This window comes from Larus michahellis, chromosome 4 (assembly GCF_964199755.1).
Source record: "Larus michahellis chromosome 4, bLarMic1.1, whole genome shotgun sequence".
Taxonomy (NCBI): domain Eukaryota; kingdom Metazoa; phylum Chordata; class Aves; order Charadriiformes; family Laridae; genus Larus; species Larus michahellis.
This window is the reverse complement of record NC_133899.1, coordinates 90,915,511-90,937,883: the sequence shown is the minus strand read 5'-3', so window position 1 is coordinate 90,937,883 and position 22,373 is coordinate 90,915,511. Positions and strand designations below refer to the sequence as shown.

At 43.3% G+C, this 22,373-nt stretch overlaps 1 protein-coding gene across 7 annotated transcripts in view; it reads right to left on the bottom strand.

Annotated features, from left to right (window-relative positions):
- The window catches only part of ANO1 (anoctamin 1), an 83,586-nt gene that overhangs the window by 10,212 nt on the left and 51,001 nt on the right, over window positions 1–22,373 (bottom strand). For 4 of the 7 annotated variants that reach the window (XM_074586342.1, XM_074586344.1, XM_074586347.1 and 1 more), the window contains 13 exons: window positions 21,093–21,134; window positions 17,552–17,616; window positions 16,477–16,611; window positions 15,148–15,308; window positions 11,343–11,425; window positions 8,611–8,682; window positions 6,554–6,601; window positions 4,601–4,675; window positions 3,052–3,253; window positions 2,235–2,346; window positions 1,538–1,595; window positions 1,329–1,429; window positions 304–449 (listed from right to left, as the gene is read on the bottom strand). In XM_074586342.1, the coding sequence (XP_074442443.1) occupies window positions 304–449; window positions 1,329–1,429; window positions 1,538–1,595; window positions 2,235–2,346; window positions 3,052–3,253; window positions 4,601–4,675; window positions 6,554–6,601; window positions 8,611–8,682; window positions 11,343–11,425; window positions 15,148–15,308; window positions 16,477–16,611; window positions 17,552–17,616; window positions 21,093–21,134 (1,300 nt within the window). The remainder of the gene's footprint in view (window positions 1–303; window positions 450–1,328; window positions 1,430–1,537; window positions 1,596–2,234; window positions 2,347–3,051; window positions 3,254–4,600; window positions 4,676–6,553; window positions 6,602–8,610; window positions 8,683–11,342; window positions 11,426–15,147; window positions 15,309–16,476; window positions 16,612–17,551; window positions 17,617–21,092; window positions 21,135–22,373) is intronic. The other 3 variants (XM_074586343.1, XM_074586345.1, XM_074586348.1) reach the window with 1 other exon arrangement.

Genomic DNA, 22,373 nt, shown 5'->3' with positions numbered 1-22,373 from the left:
AATCTGAAGTTTATGCCATTTAATCATTTGCATTTGAAAGCTGACAGTGATACGTCACGTGGCTTGAAAGAAAATACCTAAAATACAGCGTTAAAGTAAGGGCTCGTGAAGAGCAGAGAGCACAGTTCATCCCTGACGCAGGCAGTGCCTGAAACATGCTGCAGCCCGAGACTATACAATTGAATAATTAAATTATGCCTCATATCCACTGTCCAGCGGATCTACATTTCAAAAACCTCAGCTCTCCATCCCAATTAGTCAGAATAATTACAGTTTAAAATGCCTTCTTTCCACCTCACTCACTCATTTCCATATACTCAGGGGTGAGTCCAGCGAAAGGCTCCAGGTTATAGTCCACTTCATAACGCTGCTTTTTTTTCATGTGCTCTTCATGGTCTAAAGAACGCCGGCGCTTTAGTTTCATGTATCGTATAAATTTCTTCATTTTTCTGGGGGAGATGGAAATGATTCAGTGAGCACGCCATTCCGGTCACAGTGCCCATTTTTGAGTTATTTTACATTAACTATACCATTTCCATATTTATACTGTATTATTTCCATCCTTATTTTCATAAAACCCGTGCAAGAGCCACGATACGCTAAAAGTATCAGGGATCTCTATATACAGGCACTGAGACACGGTTATAATTGGATTGTGTGTTCAGTATTACACCTCTTGCTAACGAGTAGGAAAGCAATAGATTGCCTAACACTTCAAAGACATCTGCATTACAGAATCACAGACTGGCCGGGGTTGGCAGGGCCCTCTGGAGATCATCCAGTCCAACCCCCTGCCAGAGCAGGGTCACCCAGAGCAGGTGGCACAGGAACGTGTCCAGGCGGGTTTGAATGTCTCCAGAGACGGAGACTCCACCACCTCTCTGGGCAGCCTGTGCCAGGGCTCTGCCACCCTCAGGGTAAAGAAGTTCCTCCTCATGTTGAGGTGGAACTTCCTATGCTCAAGTTTGTGCCCATTACACCTCTTGTCCTGTCCCTGGGCACCACTGAAAAGAGCCTGGCCCCATCCTCCTGACACCCACCCTTTCAGTATTTATAAGTGTTGATAAGATCCCCCCTCAGCCGTCTTTTTTCCAGACTGAAAAGACCCAAATCCCTCAGCCTTTCTCCATCAGAGAGGTGTTCCAGTCCCCTCAGCATCTTGGTAGCCAAGATGATTATCTTGGCTATCATTGCTGGGTGCTGCAAAAACCTCGCAGGCATGAACCGCATTCACACCAAGGGGCAGTGGATGCAGAGTGAATTGCACACATCACAAAAAACACGTGTTTAAAAAAAAAAAAAAAAAAAAAAAAAAAGTCGCTACTTACGGGATGCCAATCTCAAATAAATTGTTCTGAATCAGCTGCTTGCCCAACATGATAATACTGAGCTGGATACACAACTCCATGAGGCAACCGCCCGGAGCACACTAGGGTGGACAGAGGAAACCTCAGTCAGAACATGTGGAGCGTCCCTGTGGCGGGGGCGGATGGTGCTCCCACCCGCCGTCATCACAGACAGGGTAAAACGCAATTACCTCTTCCATTCGGAAAGAATGGAAAATATAGACGTAGTCTCCTGGACGTCCAACAAATCTAGGGCACAACGGTGAGAAATATAAACTTCATATGCATTTTATACTTTCTATATCTGATTGCTAAAGTCATTTATTGCAAACTCTATGCCTTTTGAGTGGGACCACCTAATGGTTAGCACTGAAAAAGTCAATGAGAATAATTAACTTTGGTTTTGTTTTAAAGACTAAGTCCTGTTTACTGAGTAAACAACTCAGTAATAACTGCAGTCATGTGTCCTACAATATCATAGGCACATCTTGGCAGAAATTCTCTGAAGTCATCCTCGTTTCTGTTGCATTAGCCGGAATGTGCCACATGGAGTATTTATTTTAGCCTTGTGTTTTCATGCTGGTCGCAAGAAGAGAGACGATACTTGCTGTGATGGAAAGTTAGGAGTGGTAAATAGACAACGGTAAATAGCCTGATGGGGGATTGTGTCTGCACGTGCAAACTTATCTTAACAAAATGGCTTTAACAGCTTTGAAACAGCAGAGTACCAGGTCCCTGCTTTATCCCACGAGGCTGCAGAGTTGTGGGGTCAACACTGTGGATTTTTTAAACTAGATTTACTTTATCATCCAACTATGGTCTTAGCTCAGCTACAGCTGTCTCAAAAGCAACAAGCTGAAACCCTGAACAGCCTTTGGCATTACTCACCGGCCTTTGAAGAAAGCCACGTAGAAAATGGGTGTGTAGGCATTGACGAATTTCAGCAGGAAAGCCTTAAAAATCAGCCGCTCTTCGAAATTCTTGTCAGTTTTGGGCACCTCTGGAACCAATGTAACATGGATAAGAAACGGTAAGTAATCATCCTACCTGCAATATTTCCAGACCTTATAAACGTGGACTTTGGAAAACATCATCCATCTTTTAAACAGAGGGGTATATATTTATAGCAAAATATTTATATATATTAAAGCAATATGGCCTCACTGAGGTCAGTGGTCAATCCGCTGAGGATCCCACCATTCAGATGTGTCACAACAGTAATTCCATTTTCATTCCACATCTGGCTGACCTCTGTGACAATCATTTGCGGATGGACAAGAATTGATCTGAAAAGGTATCTGGACCTTTTGATTTTTTTTCTACAGTGTGTTTTTGCACTCAACAAATCTGCACGTCTCGACATGTCTTATGCCAAATAAAAAATGGCATAAAATGAAAATAGCAATTGCGTGATATAAAGGAGCGACGTTCAAGATTAGGTAGAGGAATTTCCGCTGTACCTGAAATCCCCCATCGCCCGTAACTGGATTAGTGTTTACTACTACCACTGCTGAAAGAAAAACTTCAAAAATCAAGCTGAATCCGTGTGCGCTTCGATATCTGTAAGTAGCTGGTTAGAATTGTAGCCACACATTTGAATTCCCTGGGTGTGTTCACTACTTTGAAGTTAATCACGAAAGCAAATCATTTGGGTCCTCTCATTTAACATCGCTCTAGCCAATACCAGCCGAGGATTTAAACCTACCGATCTGAGTTAGCCACCTTGCGATGCAGCCGTAGACTTCATCCAGGATGATGATGACCACCAAATTGATAATGACTGCGGTGGCAGTGACGGTGACCCGAACGCTTGAGCGGCCCGAGGGAGTGGAACTGATTGCCAGCGCCGCTGCAGTCGAGATCCTGTATATGATGACTCCAAACACGATCGCGAACGTCAGCCCAACCTGCAAGTTAAGAATAGCGCACCCTCTATATTTAACTACAAATACTTTAACTATAAATACTTTGCGGGGGACTTAGCAATGACCTTAAAATAGGATCTCCGGGCCACATCTCAGTTCCACCCAATTCTGCACGAAGGCTCCCAATCACTTTGGTGAACCGTGGGAAAAGATCCTCTTTTGCTAGTAATGTGCTCATCACATGAAAAAATGGACACAGTGATGCCGCAATCACATGCAAAAGGATTTTTTTTTTTAAAGGCACCTAAATGTAAACTACTTGATTATATGAAAAGTATTAGTGGGTTTCCTTTCAGCCCTAACAGCAACAGCATATATACAGGATATTAGCTTATTATAAAAGAACGCCAGGGTTGAAGCAGAGAGGAGTATTTCAGCTTCAGTCTGCCCACAAGCCCTCAAATCCCCTACTCAGGCTCACTGTGCTGCCATAATCCCAAACTGAAATGAAATCTGATTAAATCAACGCCCTTCCTGGCAATGTAAAGGTGCGCAAAGTCTTATTCAATTTTTCGTTGCTTAAACAGAGGAAGAATTTAAAACGTGATTCTTATAAAGTACCGAATCTTCAGCTGAGAAGACTGGATTTGCTGCACTTCCATTCTCTGAAAACACAAATATTAAAAAAAAACAAGCCCAAAACAGAGTTCCTGTTCCTCAAAAAACCGAATGAGCTGAGTTAGTCTGGCGTATCCTACAACTGGAAAGGGCTTAAGCCTTTTTATCCATCCGCCCATCTGTTCCACGTCTTGAATTATTATTATTTCCTTCAAAATTTGTTTTAAATGCTGGTGCTTTATCAGCAAAAGGAAAAAGGCTGTTCTCATCATTATTTTACCTTTTTCTTGCATTAAGTGCTCTGTTTGCAATTCTCGTATTATACGGTATAGCCCCAAATTTATCTGCTTGATTAAAAATCCTCGCAATCAGGATGGCAACCGGCCACATCATTTCTTTCAAAAAGTGTGGTATAAAAACGAGGCCGTTCTCTATTTCCTGACTATTTTCTGAGAGGACTCTCTCTACTTTGTAAGGTTTTTTTCTCAGTGGTTGTGATAATTTCCATTTCCGTGCCCTCATTTTTCCCCTACCCTATTTAGGTATTCTTTTTTCTTTCCTGGAAAGAGATGGGAAAGTAGAAATTCAAGCTCTTGATAAGGTTTTAGATCATAAAACAATAAAATGCTTGGATTTTTTCACGGGGGAAAAGCCATTGCGAACCACATCAATCTGATAAAGTCTGTGACAATTTCACTGATATTTCCATCAATTCTGTTGTATACAAGGACTCGCTAACATCAATTTCAGGTTTTCCCGGGTGATGCTTACCATGAAGATGATGCCAACAAAATTGGTTAAATAGGCTGGAAAACGATCCTTCCATGTCAGCTTTTCTTTATCGGTCTAAAATTTGGGGGGAGGGGAAAAAGGGTACATTAAATAAAGACAGAGCGTGAGATTTTGCACATGTGACAAAAACAGAGAGGGGAAAAAAAAAAAAAAAAGGCTAGCAAATACACAACCAGTTAGAAGATGCAAAGACACAGTGTTTACAGTTACAATTCCACACAGGCGAACTGTTTACTCCGTATCTAGGTTCAAATTGGTCAAGCGCCTGCACTGTGAGTTTAAATAAAGCAGATTTTTCTGTATACTTTTTGAAGGAAACATGCAAATAGGCTGTCATAACCCATGAAGTAAGATCTCTCCTGTTAAATATTTTCTTTTGCTTTCCCTAGAAAAATTCTCCTTCTTCCCCTCTCCCTCCCCAGTTAATATTTGCAGCTTTGCAGTTGCACGACTGGTTCCACTGAAATACAGATTAAATACGTTACTGAGTAACTCCAAGATGAACTCCCAGTTGACAGGGAAAATCTTGGTTTGGTGTGTGATAAGACGTGAAATTCCTTCAACGTGAGTGATTTTTAACTACCTGACTCTCCACGTGGTCTTCAATGGACCACGCCAATAGGAGTTAAGATGCACGTGCACTCTTTATTATAGAATCAGAATCATAGAATCGTCTAGGTTGGAAGGGACCTTTAAGATCATCGAGTCCAACCATTAACCTAGCACTGCCAAGTCCACCACTAAACCATGTCCCTCAGCACCACATCTACACGTCTTTTAAATATCTCCAGGGATGGCGACTCCACCACTCCCCTGGGCAGCCTGTTCTAACGCTTGACAACCCTTTGGTGAAGAAATTTTTCCTAATATCCATCCTAAACCTCCCCCGGCGCAACTCGAGGCTGCTTCCTCTCACCCTATCACCTGTTCCTTGGGAGAAGAGACCGACCCCCCCTTTGTACCCCCTCCTTTCAGGGCGCTGTAGAGAGCGAGATGGTCTCCCCTCAGCCTCCTTTTCTCCAGGCTGAACACCCCCAGCTCCCTCAGCCGCTCCTCACAAGACTCGTGCTCCAGACCCCTCACCAGCTCCGTTACCCTTCTCTGGACACGCTCCAGCACCTCAACGTCTGTCTTGTACAGAGGGGCCCAAAACTGAACACAGCCCTCGAGGTGGGGCTCACCAGTGCCAAGTACGGGGGGATGATCGCTTCCCTACTCCTGCTGGCCACGCTATTCCTGATACAAGGCAGAATGCTGTTGGCCTTCTTGGCCACCTGGACACACTGCTGGCTCATACTCAGCTGTTGGCTGTCGACCAACACCCCCAGGTCCTTTTTGGCCGGGCAGCTTTCCAGCCACTCTTCTCCAAGCCTGTCGCACTGCATGGGGTTGTTACAGGATACCCTAAATCCAGTCAAGCAGCCACTGCCTGAATTTGGGTATGAAAATTTAATTTAGAACAGTATTGCTCATCTAGAATCCTTCATAAACTTTGATGCCGGGAATTGTTTCTAAACACCAGAAAATAAACAACACGGGGAACATTATGGAAGATGACGCACACATTATAATGAACATAAAAATATTACTCAAATTCTATTTTTATTACATGCACGTTGTCTCAGGGAAGTGCAAGCAACTCTTTCAACACACGGCCCATGCTCCACTGCAAAACGTAACGACAGTCCAGGATGGTAAATCTAAGATTAGCCATGCAGTGCCATTCCCAACGCATAGAACCAGTGTCCCACAGAGTGCTGAAGAAACAAGGGGAGGAAGGGGAAGAAACCCAGAACTGAATGTGAATATTAAACAAAGGTTCAACAGCCAAAAACAAATTGATTTGTGTCTTCCATAATTACTCATAATTTGAGTTTCTCCATAAGTTTGAATAAAAAGAACCAATTTCACCCCAGCCATGACTGTCTTAACTCTTTGTCTCCATTTGTTTGCTGTCTCTTCTGGAAAATACCGATGCTTCTGATGGCAGTCAAAGGAAACAAAAAAAGGACGGGGCAATATAGCGTTACAAAGCTCTGCTCAATTAATCTATATACTCTACTGACTCAGGGTACACAGCGGTTTAGACACAAGTGAATGCTCTATTAGTTTGCTTAAGGCTTTGTGTTTCAGCTTTAGGTCACTAAAACATAACAACAACAAAAGATGAACTCTTGCCCCAAATCCTGGGGTAGATCAAGCAATCCTGCAAAGGATGTTCCCTTTTTAGTTTAGGATTGTGCCTTTCTTTTTCCTTTAGGATGAAAGGAATCTTTCATGATAAAGAATGTCCCAAAAGTTTTTCCTTTATTTTTTTTTTAATTGGCTTATTTTGAAAAAATATTACGAATTTCTGGTTTAGGTTTGGATATTTTTTCTTTAAGAAGATTTCCAAGTTGTCTTACAACTGTTGAATTTGAACTTTAACACTCTAGATCCCAATGAAAGATAATTACTGAGTCTTTCAGAAAAAACTCCTTTTCTCACGTTTCCCAAATTAGTAACATCCAAATTGAACACAGCCCAAAAAGTTATAAATAGCCTGGCTAGAAAAAAAAAATTTTAAAAAAAAATCCTCTCTTAATTGCTCAACTTTCATACTCCGATATTTGGAGGCCACCGTTCATTAATTGTCCAACTACCCAACAGTAGTAGTTGGACCCAACTACCCAACAATCCACATTTAAGATCTGAATTCCTAATATACCCAGAATTACAGCGAGTTGCCGGTTTTTAGCAGAATACAAGGAAGTCTGTATTCCAACATTGTTTATCCAGACGATAAGAGGGCAGCAACCTGAATCCTTTTTCTTCTGGAAGGGATTTTAAGGCAGTGCTGCAGTAAGGTATTGCACAGGATGCTGCGCCGCTCACACCCTGCGTCCTATAGATTAACGGGAACATACCACCATCAGCTTTGCAGCATCTTTTAAGAGGGGCCCAACGGTACTCAAGTATAAGCACATGACAAAAATCAGACAAATTTAGTTTAACGCCAGTCCAACCTACGCATACTGCCTCTTAAAGCATATTTCATGTTAACGTGGTTACTGCAGTTTTACTTCCATAGGGTTTTCCTAAGATCCCAAATTAGGGCATTGTTCCACGCTACTGTACCACTGGCAACAGAGACAAAAGAGGAATTTCTGCCGACAGATTTTGTTTATGCCGGAGCATTTACTTCTCTGCTTAAAAACCCGGTCATACAAACGGCTGAGTTCTTGCGGTTAACGGGGAACAACCTCTGGTAGGGTGGACACCAGTACGTGAGGGAGAAAAGGAGCTTTTTCCAATCGGTCTGCTGCTGACGGACAGTAACAGGGGAGGAATTACAGCCTTCAGCGAAAGGGCAGGGAAGCTGCTCAGAGGGACCGCACCGTCCGCTGGCGAGATGGACGCGCCCCGGGGATGACTGGCAGCACCTTTCTCACGGCGAGGGAAAGAGCGAGTTAAAAGCAGAAGTGAGGGCTACCTTAATTCAGTGGAATAAAATGGAAGTTACGTTTTTAAAAAGGCAGGAAGCTATGATCGAAGCTGGAATTCGGCGAGGAAATTGGTGTTAGTACTCTTCATTAATGCTCTAGGAATATTTTTGTTCGCAAAAAAAGCCTAGCAAGACAGAGAACCTCTCCTGAGAGGCTTTAGGGACTTGTATTGGCCCAGAGGAAGACGTTTTGGTACAGTTTTCTCAAACTTGATTCATTAGTCTAACGGGAGTGCCCCTTCAATCAGCCTCAATTAGCTTCCCTAAGCCACACTCCTCTATCTAATTATTAAAGACATTTCTAGTCTTAATGATGTCTTGTGCGCTGGCATACACCAAGTATCCCACGTATGCTAGGGGCAAAGACACCTGGAATTTAAACACAATGTGCAGTAACTCTGTTTTTTACCTATTTCTTAGTCTTGGGTCATTGCCTGCTATAACAACCTTCTGTTTCAAAGTAGGGTTTTTTAATAAGTGAAACAAATGGATATTTTTACCATACCTCTTTCTGTTTGTGTTCTTTTCTCAGTGATTTCTCCAAAACTTTAGCTTCATATTCTGCTCTTGGATGATCCTGTGAAATAAGTCATATTCGATAAAAAGCAAAATTATTTATTTTCTACACCAGCTACATACAAACTGTTTGCAGGTCGATTTCCTGATTGTTTCCAAGTTTTCTAACTGAATTCTAATTCACTCTGTACGTCGTTTATGTCAACTGATAGTCGACCGTATTTAAAAAAGGTGTTAAATCTTGTATCATTCACGGTTCTACAGCAGCAACTGCAGAATGATCTGCACTCGCTATCAGACAGCCGCATGCAACGCCGCGTAGATTAAATTTATGTGTGTAAGAATATACAGCACAACCTGCAGATTGCATGGTTTGTACCGAGTGACATTATGCTTGGGTTTTAACTACCTTTTTTTTTTTTCCCCCGATAAAAATTAGATTTCGCATGTCATTAACTGTCATTTCAGCGATCCTCAGCTCACGAGGGAAACAGTTATCTGCCGTCGGTACGCAAAATGCTGGCTCTGGGATCCCAGAAAATTGTCATTTGGGGTCCTCCCCTAATCCTGTCTTGGACAGCATCCACCGGGACCCGTGTGCATTGGAGGAGAAGGGGTAGGAAACCTCAGGAGTAAGAGACAGCCAAGAGATTCAGAAAGATTCATGGATTCAGAATTCAGGATAATTGCGCATTCACCAAAGATTCAGAATTTACAGTTATGCATCGGATGGGAAACAGAACGGAGTGGAAAAAAGTCTGAATAAGTGGAGAGGGGGAGGGTGTAAAGGCAAAGCAATCAGTGGAGGAGATCTAAAGAAAATCTGATGCTTGAAAAAGAAGAGGTGGAGATCAAAAGATGGCATTCATCAGTAGACACGTAATAAAAAAGGTAAAGCAATTTTAAAAAAAAAAAAAATGTTTTCCAAACCTTGACTGCCTCCTTCAGGAAACCAGAAAAAAAACACGAAAAACAAGAAAAAACAAAAAAACAAAAAAACAAAAATTTGATTACTGAACTGTTGCAGATCATATCGGATTTATATTTTAAAAATTACATGAAACAAACATAGGTACAGTGGATGGCTAGACACTACCAGAGAAAATCAGTCTACTCACGTTCTACAACATTTATTAACGTTACTGTAAGTATTGTATGAAGTAGGGGTCCCGAAAAACACCAGAAGATGAGAGACCCTGGGGTTTAGTACATCACTTGAAACCCTGACTCTCCCACAGGACACCAGCTTAAGTTTCACCCACATCAGAAACGGGAGGGGCGTAAATTCTTTGCTAAACTCAGGACTGTATTATCTAGCGTCGACTATACAAAACAAAGAATAAACTCTACTGTATTAACAGCTGCTGTTTTAGCTGTGTAGGGCTCTGAACTCGGACGTGAAGGGGAACGACATCGGAAAGATACAGTTAATCCTTTCTACTTTCATGTATGCTAACAGCAAGTTACCAAAAATAAAAGAGCAGTATAGCATCCAGGAAAGAAATCCCTGTATTCTCTCCCAGTAGAATAGGTATGATCTAGCAACCAGCATGGCACGGGGGCTGCTGGCACAGTGCACCTAAAGGTATTACGGAGGAGATAAACATATTAAGAGGAGGTAATTCAAGCAGAATTGGGGGTGAGGGGAACAATAACTGTGCCAGGCTCATCAAGCCGCGTAGTGTTATACCCAGGGCCGGTGAGGTTTTTGTTCCATGTGGGCAATATTTGTTGCCTATCTATTCAGAACATCTAGAGATGGGACAAGGGCGGTCACGCTTCTTTTAGTAATAACAACAGGAAAAAAACCCCAGCCAGCCGGCCAGCAAACAAAGCTCGCTCAGATCCCGCGGCGGGGTTTTCGCAGCACGGCTCGTCACATGCAACGGGGAAGTGGAAGGGACCCACACGCCGCCTCCGAGGGCACGGCTGGGACTGCGTTATGGGCTAGGAAGGTGTCTTCCTTTTTTGCAAAGCGACAAAGTTAAAAACAAAAAGGTAGGAAAACAGCTTCCCAGCTGGCTGAGGAACTTTCCCTCCTTCCCTTCTAAAGCTTCATTGATTTTTAAGACCATTTTTTCCATACAGATTCGGCCCTTTTCCCCTTTACGGCATTTAGCACATTCAGTATAAACCTGGCTAGGGATATTTATTTTTTTTTTAGCAAATGAAAAAAAAAAAAATAAAATACACCTCCACATTTATGTCCCTCCCAATGCCCCAAGCCCACATGTCTGGCAATACTTTCTTAAGTATTTTCCAAGTCAGGGCTTGATTCTGCATGGTTAAAAGTTAGCAGGACTTTTTCAGTGTATTTTTACAGTGCTATAACTTTATCAACTTCAATACATTCGTTTCTGATTCACAGCCGCGGGGGATGAACGAGGTCCTCGGTTGTTAGCACCCTGACATCAGCCCAGGAGGAAGGTCTGAGCTGTATATTCCATGCCTACGCTGCTAGGTGTGACCCGACTACACATTTGTAAAAAAAAATGATAGATTTTGTGGCTATACAATTACGTTTCTATGGCAACAAGACATACTACTCATACCCTTGCTATAAAAACCTCAAATAGTTCATGTACAGAGATTTTCCTTTCTTCTACATGGCAGACCCGCCCCAAGAGCAGTTCCCCGTGGGGCAAGGTCTATCGGCTTGGGGCAAGGAGCTATCGGTAACGCCACGGTGGAAGCCAAAGAGTCAGAACTGAAGGAACAAACCTCCTCCTCTTCAAACCCAGTCAGGTCCCACCTGTAGTTGAGACGCATCTGTTTTCTCTTCCAGTGTTCCATAAAGGTGGCAGCTGAAACAACAGTTTAATAATTATTTCGACATTTTATCCCCAACAAAATCACATCAGCCTCTGGGATTTGTCTTAGGTAGGGCTCCACGTCGCCGGCCGTACCTCTGCGGGTTCTCACCTCCACAAGGGCTCAGCAGGTACAACATCATGGCATATATCGGGCCAGGTTAACTTCATTTTTATTACTCTCTTATTCAACCGTAACATCTATCTGGGAAATACTGATGTGCTAAGAAGCCACGTTTTTTATCTAGGTACTTTTTTTATCTTTGTTTTTTGTAACAAAGGGCATTTGTTACATCCACAGCTTCATGTAGAGAGATGCCTACAACTTTTTACGGGGTCTGAGGAAGTCAGACACCCAAACTTCTTCAAATATTTGTATTTGCGACTAATGATATTGTTGGTCTTCACCTGCAAATAATTCCCCCCGCAAGTCCAAATAAACCCGTGTTTTATCTCTACAAAATATGAATGGCTTAACGAGCCTTGTACTGTTGGTATAATTATTCCTTCAAAGATATCCAGATAAAGCTTTTTTATGTTTTTATAATGACATCCATCTCGTGGTCACAATAGTATGGTTAGCTCTAATCATCATATCCAAACCCAAACACTCGTGCCAGTCTGAAGGCTGCAGGTGGGCAGGCTGTTAAAGGAGAAACCTTTAAGGCTATTTTCTTTTTGAGGGAGAAGAGTTACAGAAAAGAACCCTAGTTAAAGCAATTCTTGAGTCCCGATGAATGATCCCGGTCTATATCAGTCTATCTGCCTCTGAGACCGAGCAAGTTCTCAGAGGACATATTTAGATGCTGGGAATACACCAGTGCTGTATAATAAATAAGTGGTTATGAAAGAGGCGAGTCTACCAAGAAATGGTGCTCCCAGGGGAGCTTCCCGCAGTGAGTATTAACAGATGTGCTCGGAAACATTCACATCCAGAAAAACCAGAGGCAGGGAGAGGGTAAGAGAGTTGAATAGAGAGGAAAGGACACCCTCATGACTGCAACCAGACCAGGGCTGTGACATTCATTCGCCTTCCAAGAGAAACCCTCACGTGCAAAACTTACAGCAGAGCCCCTTTTACAAGCCATAGGCTTCCTGTAAATCGGGGTGGCCACAGCAGTACCCTAAGAGGGTCTGTGTCACGGTCCTGGAATTGCTTCCCCTCTCCCTGCCGCCGCCAGTTCTCGCGCCAGCGGCTGCAGCTTCCAGGTACAGCCAGAAATAGGGAAAATGAACGAGATGTCGTTTCTCAGCGCCACTGGGAATCCTTCCGTGGCACTGACTTACAACAATGCAATGAGAAAAGACTGCGTCTGAAACACAGCCAGCTCGTTTGAAAATCCCTCGGTGTATGTGCCAGGTGGCGATGCACCGCCGCTTTGCCAAGCGTACCTGCATTTTCATATTTCATCCGGGCCCATAAGCTTAAGTAGAGCTTAAAAACTCCAAAAAGGTTACCGTTCGGATGATCTTATCTGGATTCTCTGACGTTTTTAATGCCATTTGATACCAAGCAGCACTGGGCCACGGTCCAGTTTAACGCTGAACTTCTGACTCAGTTGGAGCTATAGCTGGTTTAACGCTTGTGTGAGTGGAGTTCTCCAGGGTGTTACACCACCACCACCACCACACAGAGGAAGCCTGGCCAAGGGGTTGCTCACAGTAACACCCCTGAACTTGGGCTAGTTTTCTTGCTGTGCTAAAGATGCCCTGGGTCACCTGAGCTTGGGTCTGCCTCAACTCTTCAACTGTACAAGAACCTAATAAGGTGCTCACAAATGGTACTGGAGAGACTACATGTGTGCCTACATCTGGAGACAGCCAATTTTTGTTGATGCTCTTTCCTTAAAAAGATAAAGTGCTTGTTTCAGTTTAAGAAATAGTTTTGACAAAGCCTGTAGAAATGAAATTTTCAGTAACACAAATTCAAAACAATGTGGAAAAAGCTCTGATTTTCCCCAACTCAAAAAGACCTTTTTGAAACAACATTTATATTATATGGTATCGTGCCACAATAAAATTTTACATTGACCCCGAAGAACTTGAGGAATTTCACATCCCACTCCAAAACTATCTCAGATATTAAGCCTGATTTTGTACAGGGCACAGAAACTGGCTTCTGCCGATCTGCCTTGCTTTGCCCAAGAAGGTAAAAAAAATGGATGGAGGGACCCATAGTTGTTTGCTAAGGAGAGGGAGGCAAACAGCGTTACTTTGCACCACAGAGTTTTATGTGCCGAGATCCACGTGGGGTTCACAATAATGGTACATGAGGGAGAACGAAACCGATACTTGACTCTCCACATGAGAGAATCAGGCTATTTAAAGTCTCTGACACGGCATCCTGCGCTGGGGTGTATCACGTTTCTCCCTATGTGCTACACGGCAAGATGACCTGTAAGGCACTGATCCCTCCTCTCTGCTGGTGGAGTTTAACCTCCCCACACTTCCCAGCTTTCCTTCCGAACCTGCAGCGCTCCCGACTCCCCACTGTTCCCCAAATCTGTCTGCAGGACCTTCTCCTTTTCCTTACAGTACTTGATAATGAGCTCTTAGCATTGCAACTAAAACAGAGTCATCTTAAACGGGGACTCTGGTCAAAAAGGCACTGCTCTAAATTGAATTATGTTGAATTGCACCAAAACCAGTTCAGACTAATGGTAATGTAAAAATGGTTCCCTACTGACTAGAACAAATAAAAAAATCAGGCTATGGTTTTAGGATGAAATATAATCCAAACCAGTTTATTTGCTAACTTGCAACAAGGCGTACAGGGGAGGCAAACATCATCTGCTGCTGCTCTCAGTAACGCTGGACGTATGTGGCTAACGGACTTCACAGTTGGGGGGAATAAAGCACATTTCTCTATTCTCTGCAGCCCTTTTGTATAGGGCTCCCAGTTATGAACATGGGGTTTGAACCCATTGATCTTAACAAGCCCTCCTGGCCCGCAGCGAGGACGACGCGAGGCTCCTCTCCTCCAGCGCCCATGGTGCTGGGGTGTCCGAGCAAGGAGGTTCCCATCCCTCCTCCAGAAGGGACGAGAAAAGCTCTTTATAACCATTCCTGAAGACACTCCCAACAAGATGTCATGAGCGGGTTAATATTTTTAACCAAGTTCTACAGACGTGCCAAGAAAGGTTAAGGGACGTGCTCAAAGTACAAGAGCAGCCAGCATCAGAAAAAAATATCTGTAACGTCCCCTCTCCCGCTTCATGGTCTACATGCATGATGTCTGCTGCCTGAGAAACTTAATTGCATCTCGCAGCACGCTCAGGAATCAATCTCGGTTTGTCCTGAGACGCTAAAGGCCATTACACTTCCCTGCGGAGCCCTCCCCTCAACCCCAGAGTACATTAATATATTTCTTCTGTAATGTTCTAAAGTGGAAGCTGGCTCTGCAAATAGATTTTTTTTTTTTTTTTGGCAAGCTGTGCAATCCCGTTAATGAAATTTTGACATACCATGCAGCAGTTTTATGACAGATGCTTAACAATTTCATTTGATATTCATCTTGAGCAACTTCTTGAATTTTAGCCTTCAGTCCAGAATATAAATTTGGGAGTGACAGTTTCATGGGAAATTAAAAAAAAACAAAGAGAAGTTCTTTATGTAATTAACTGCCTGAGTATAAATACGCTGCTTTATCTCTTCTGTTTCTTCCTGTTGTCTTTTAAATAATTAAAAACTTAACATGAAAGCATGTATCTTCTTACCCCAGAGAGCCATGAAGACCGAGAAGAAGACAGTCGCAGGGTTATCAAACAAATGACTTGCGCGAGCAGTCGCACAAGCGGAGCTCATCTTCCAGTAGCTGCACGTTCTGTCACATAAGGGACACATGGTGATATTGTTTCTCTGGTCGCACATTTCCATACTGCAACCAAATAACAAGATATGGAAAAAACATGGTCAGTACGGCTCCACCTTTCGTGCTCTGATGATCTTTTCTCCTCTGCACAGCATCTCTTTGTGGTCTGTAGGACCATCAGATACCACCTTCACAGTGCTTCCCAGCTCCGGGCCACTGAGCAGCTCTGTCCATGACCTCCACCATTGTGGGGGCTGTTGTCTCCCTCCATCCCCAGCCCTACTTCTATTCCAGGGAATAAGAAAGAGCATTATGAAAGCCATAACACTCTACGCTTTTTACTACAGGATCTTAAAGTTAAAGAAAAAAAAATAAGATTAAAAATCATTCTTGTTTTGAAATACCAACTACAGCAATAGATAAGGTACAAGGGAAGTGCTGAGCATCAAGAGAATGGAGTTCAACAAATTTAACTTCTCTGCACTCCATCTGTGAAATAGCAACAGCGACATTCCCTTTGACTTCCTTCAACTGTTGGAAGCAGTACAAAGCACTCCTAATGAACAAAGAAAAATATATCTATTTTTTGATACCCATTATCTGCTTTGTGACTCAGTGCTCATGCTGCTCCCACAAACGATGTAATTTTCATCTACAGCTGATGATGCATGCAGGGTAAATAATGCAAAATCATAGGGCTTTAAAATATTATAATACAAAAATTATTAAAAAAATTAAAAATAGTAGGACATCAAGATTTTGATAATCTGGCCACAATTGCTTATTTTAGGCATGAATATTCTCCATTCATCTTAATGTCACACAATGCCTCCCTCAGCATTTCATGACGGGAAGCACTAAACCCCATCATTAGCAGTTATTTTGTTGGTTTGTTTTAACGTAACGATCTGAGTTAGGAAAAAACCCCCGAAACCAAACACCTGAGCAACCGGCCAAGAATTATTTTTAGTACATGAATGCGAACTCCACAAGAAAAATTAACGATAAACGCTAACTATTTAAAAACACGCTGCGGTTTTGCTGCCCCCTCTCAGCCCTTGGTAGTGCTCCACCGCTTACTGGGAGCAGACGTCGGTGGGACAGCAAGCTCCCCGTTCCTCAGTTTCAGATGTGCTCGCCCTAGATATTAGCGACAAACCATTTCTAGAGAAAGGTAACTTTGAGTTTCCAGTGGCCTCCAATAATATAATCTACTATTTTTTATTTATTTTACCTTGGTATATTCTCATCCACAGTTGCACAGCCATATAGGAAAACGATAATCCCTACAATTGAAGCTGGAATAAGCATTTGTGTATAAACTCCCAGCCAGGCAAAATATAGTCCAATCTTCTCTCCAAAGTATTTTCTGAAATACATTAAAAAAAGAAATGAGAGAGAGAAACGTTTCCTATTTCTTAAAATATTACAGGGCTAAAATTATGAATCGCAGCTGGATTAAGCATGGAGAAAGTAAGATCTGATGACCTGTGGGAATTTTTTTCTTCTCAGAGGACTCTCTTTCTCATGATGCTTGGAGTTAATCCAGAGATACAGGCACCGTGCAAAAAAGTCAGTCCAACTAGTCTTTTTTTCCCCTGTGTCTCTCCTGTGTAAATTGGTATCTGTGAACAAATCCTCTTAAAGAAGCACCTGATTTTCTTCAGGGAGTCTCAGCTCTCACCACGAGCAAACAAAATTCACTAAAAATATGTTCCCTGCAACCTTTCACACTAAGTGGGATACATAAGCGTGTTTCTAAAAACCCCAGAAAACTCCTTTTCCCCCAGTGATCTTCCCAATCTCCAAAGTCTCACGGGGTGGCACCAAGGGCAGCATCTGCACAGGGACACCGGCATGAGCACCACAGCATCACAAGATGGTCCGGGTTGGAAGGGACCTTGAAGATCATCCAGTTCCAAGCCCCTGCCCTGGACAGGGACACCCCCCACCAGCCCAGGTTGCTCCAAGCCCCATCCAACCTGGCCTTGAACCCCTCCAGGGATGGGGCAGCCACAGCTTCTCTGGGCAACCTGGGCCAGGGGCTCACCACCCTCACAGCCAAGAATTTATTCCTGATATCTAACATAAATCTCCCCTCTTTCAGTGTAAAACCCTTTCCCCTCATCCCATGGCTCCCCTCCGTGATCCAGAGTCTCTCTTCAGCTTTCCTCGAGCCCCTTTAGGGACTGGAAGGTGCTCTAAGGTCTCCCTGGAGCCTTCTCTTCTCCAGGCTGAACCCCCCCAGCTCTCTCCTCGCTGTGCACAGCTTCAGCGTGGAAACGCAACGTTAAGGGCTGAACTCTCACCTCACCAAGTCAATTGGCTGATATTTGTAGAAGACTCCGTAGCTCGCCCACTCCTCACACAGGAGCTGTAAAACAGAAAGGCAAGGCAAAAGCTGAAGCGTCGCCTACACGAGCGTTTTCCCCTTTGGTCCCAGCAAAGTGCAGAGCTCACGCTGTGGATCTGGTCTCACCGCTTTGTGGTTCCAACCCATCATCTGCCAGCACACGCAGCCTGCATTATGTATTAAAAACAAATTTGATGATTTGGCATGCTATAATACAGTGAAGAATTCTAGTACATTAAAAGGCTCTTCAGCAACAGAACTGATGGATAACTGTAGCAGGGATGGGGAGAGTAGTCCTCATTTTATGATCCATAGGAGGTATCCAGCAGAATGGATGTGAAAGATGAATACACTTTGAATTACAAGACAGAAAAAAGTAGAATAAACGGATTTGTTTCACTATACTAATACTCGGGATCCATCAGGAGGAGCAGTTGCAAAGGTGCCTTGAAGGCTGCGTTTAAGAGTTTTTCAGCTTTAAACTAAAAGGACACGATGATTTCCACTTATCCTTTTGGTTAGGACAGGGGCCAAGGAAAACAATGATCCCCATTAGTGATTTATAAAATTGAATCCCTCACAAAAATAGGTTCCTCTGAGACCTTCAACTTATCCTTTACTTCGTAAAATATATAAATAGTGCTTCTCAGACCTGATTCTTTTTCTTAATTTGGTTCAGCTAACAGAGTGAACAAGAAATCAGGGTGCGTACAAAAAACTACTAGAGAAGACGAACTGCACTCGCTGGCCACCCAGCCATCGCCTCCTCCCTGGGACAAGGGGAAGAGAAGCTTTGCATCTGCTTGTCAAGTCAGGTCTCCCTTCGCTGCCTCCCTCCCTGCTTCAACCCAGTGTCACGAACTCGGTAGCAAGATGTTCCTGGACCAACTACTGATATTTCAAGGAGATGTTTTGATGGTTGCTCCTGCTTTCATTCATTCATCTGGCAACAACATAATCCTGTGCCTCAAATGTAAAAACATGAACTGATTATCACCAAGATACTTCTTTTCATCAAACATTGGGTAAAAAAAGAGGGGAAAAAAAAGGCAGAAAATGTCAGGGCTCGGTTACACAAACCTCCATCAGTGGGTGAAGGCTGCTCAACCAGCTCCGCCGTGGAAGAAACTGCAATGGGGAAACGAGTCCTAAAGCAGTTATCGTCGCAGGGAGGGCAACATTATTAATCTTGCTCATAGAAAAACAGACCAAACAGGATGTTATTGCTTAAATCTGTAGGCTGTTTTATCATGAGAAACTCGACACGTGTCAGCCTCCTACATCTCTCCAGCGAAAGGCAGCAAAGCAGGGAAGGGCAGCCCCGCTGCTGCCCATACCCATTCCTGCCGCGGTGTTACCACAGAGAAGTCCTGCAGCGAACAGCCTTCCTAGGGCAGGTTTGCAATTCTCCTGCCAAATCACCGACACAAACCTTCCAAGCTGAACTGCCGTACTTCTCACGTGAACAGTTCGAGTCATTCAAAAAAAAATACAACTTCTTTACTCTTACAGAAATACGACATCGAAAACCTAAGTGGACGGTAGATCTTCCCCTCTGCAACCCCAAATCATTAATCTTTGTTGGTTTCCTTACAATAGTAAGAGCAGAAACGGAAACCTAAAGGCAGTGCTTTATTAAACGTTCTTGCAAATTTTATTTTTATTCTGCTTTAGGGTTTCTTGCAACCACGTTTCTAAAAGTTTAAGGCCAGCTGCCTGTGTTTGGGAAACGATTAACAACTCAGGACACCTCCACGTCCACGTGCACTAAGACCCTTCCTTTTGTTATTTTTTACTTCATTTTTACAAGCTAAGTTTGTGCTGGAAGTTTGATTCCTTTTTAGTGATTTAAAGCGGTCAGGCATATCAGGAAAATACTAAGTAAGGAGATTCTGCATCACTGCCATGTTTCAGTTTTGTACAGCACTTCAAACCAGATTTGCAGTTAAAGCACAAATGAATTATCTCATTTATCCTGCCATTTATCAGCCTGGTATTCAAAGCACAGCTTCAAAGACATGATTAGAAGGGATCAGCGCACTAGTCCTAAATATTTACTTCATTTCTATGCCTCAAATCTCTAATTTTGTTGTTAAAAAAGGCACGAGCCTGGCCTAGCGCTGGATTAGATTAAAGACAGCTTCAAGAAACCAGAAGAGAGATGCCAAAACACACCAGAAGATTATTTGAGGGAACTGGAAATCAAAAGCCAAGGTAAACATTTCCAAACACACAGTGAACTTGTGAAATGAGGGAATTTGTGAGGTTTGAAAAGTTAGTAATAAAGATGATAATGCAGATGCTTTGAGGAAACATGGACTTTCATCCTATTTTTGGTTGAGCAATGTGTTGCTTAACAATGAAGCGACAGGTATGTGGTATTTTTAACATGAATCAATAGAGGGGGAGAAATAACAGTCGCTGTCTTTTGATGAGCCATTTGCACCTTAAGGCCCAGCAGACCTTTATCTGTGGGTACCTATTTTCATGTGATCGACCTGGGCGTGCTTTACACCTGCTTCTTCTACAACCTGAGCCCGTGCAGGTCCACGGCGTCTCTTTGGAGATGGGCCCATGAAACAAACTGGAAAGGCAAAGTTTCAAGTCTGAAAGCCCAACATATGCGCTCGCATTTAGTAGCTTCTCCTGAGAGAACTGGTCATAACCTCTCTGCTTCGGTTGTTGTCTGACATGTGGAGAAGCAGCCCATCTTCTGTCGAGAAGTGTGATGGGGAGTAGGTAGTAATTGCGCTCCCAATTTAAAAAAATCAACATTTCTCCACAGGGTGAAAAATTTGCTTTTTCTTATGAGAAGTATTTCCTTAGAATAACTCGTACCTGCTTTACTACAATGAACAAATGCCTTTCCCTATACAGGCAATACAAACGCAATTTAAACCATGGACTTTTGTGAGAAGTGATGCAAAGGCACCAGCATACATCCACAGGACAGTTTCTGGCTGAAGAGCGCACATTAAAGCTTTGCTGAGAATGTCTCATTTTTGATAAACATTCAATCTTTATCTTTCCCAATAACTTCTAGGCTTGTATTTTCAGCCACCTCTCTCCTCCCTCCCCTGTTCTGCTCCTCACACTCCAGATGAGCAGCGGTTGCAGTGCTGAGACCGGAGCTCGCCCTCGAGCGAAGCAGGGTTTATGTCAGATGCGGGTACCACAATACGACTGAGCATCTTTTCATCAGAGCTGGCCTGAAATTACACCATCTGAACTTTAGGCGGATTATACGTGAATGCTGTCAATGCTCTTACCAACATGGCCAGAAATGTATGGTTATCAAGCTTGGCAATTTAAACATATCCATACTGAATTCGGGCAAATTTAAGCACTGGAAAGTACTTCTGTACTTCTACTGCTTGGCATTTAGTGCCTTTTTGTGGTGTTTTCTGTGAAAGCTTGGCAAACACCCAGATTCCAACAGGGGACTCATCAAGCTGGGACTCTTCCGAATATGTTAAACCCCCTTTATATCAACTTACTTTTCTGTCATTAGGTTCAACGTTTTCACCTTCATAGTCACCCTTTAAAAAAAGAAGAAAATGTGCGTCATTCAGTGAGTCGCGCCCAGAGCTGCTATGCATCTTGCATACCCATGTATCCCACTCACTTAATGCATCAAAACCAGAAAAAGCAATCTGTAAAATAATGCTGTATTTTAGGAGTTCATTTGTCATAGCACACTTTGTCTTCTGTCGTCAGGCACATTAAGAAAGAGTAATAATGTCTGTCACTGGGGAAGAAGGAATGAATAAGTGATAAAGGTGGCCTAAAAATGTCAAGGGAAAGGATGCGGTATTGCCATGGTATTTGGGGTTCAGCTCAGTCCACTTGAAAGAGAAGAGACCAGCTGAGAGAGCTGATCCCTATCCAGACTCTCCAAACACTCAGGGCTGATTAGATTTGAGGTTTTAATTTGGAGCTATTTTTAAATACGATAAAGGAGTAAACTAAGACAATAAATAACTCATACACAAGACTATCAGTAGCTTTCTAAAGACGTGAGACAAGTACATGCAGAGAAGTTTATTTAACCTTTCTGAATTTCTAAGCGACATTGCTGTAATTTAAGAGTGCCTGACATTTATGATAAACATCGGGCAGATAAAGAGGCTGTTCTGGTCTCAGTTACACCGAGATAAAACATTCGTGGTCCCATGTAAAACCAGTGCGAGTGAGGGGAGCACAGAACTAGGAAGACACGCTCCATCTTCACATCCCACACCAGAAGACCGGCACCGGGCTCGACAGCCCTCGTATGCTCACAGAGCCAGAACCTCGTGACAGCACGACTGCCACGTCTCCTCAACGTTGGTCAAGCCTGTCTGTGAGGGTCTAGCTAAGAGCATGTGTTTGTCAGTTTGAGTGGTACCTTGAACCTCTAAGTGAAAATGTCATCAGTACCCCACTGCTGCACACCGCTGGCAGGACAGGGATACCCAGCTTGAGCATGAGCCCCACCAAAATTCCCCACCTCTCTCTAGTCCTCTCGATGGGCACCACAGTTGAACACAGCCTGACACCTCACCAAACTGCTCAAAAGCAGACTTCATCAGTAAGAAGGTCTGCAGCCACATCCAAGTCCCATGAAATATGTCACCCGAATGTCACTGACATCTCCGCCCTTGCCAGGGGGGTGCCAGGGATGCGGATGAGGGAACTAGCCACTCGGTGCCCCAGGAATAAATACATTTCCTAGAACTGATGCCAGGGACCTCGGGAGCAGAAGGTCAGAAGCTAACAGAAGCATTTCGTTTGCTAAG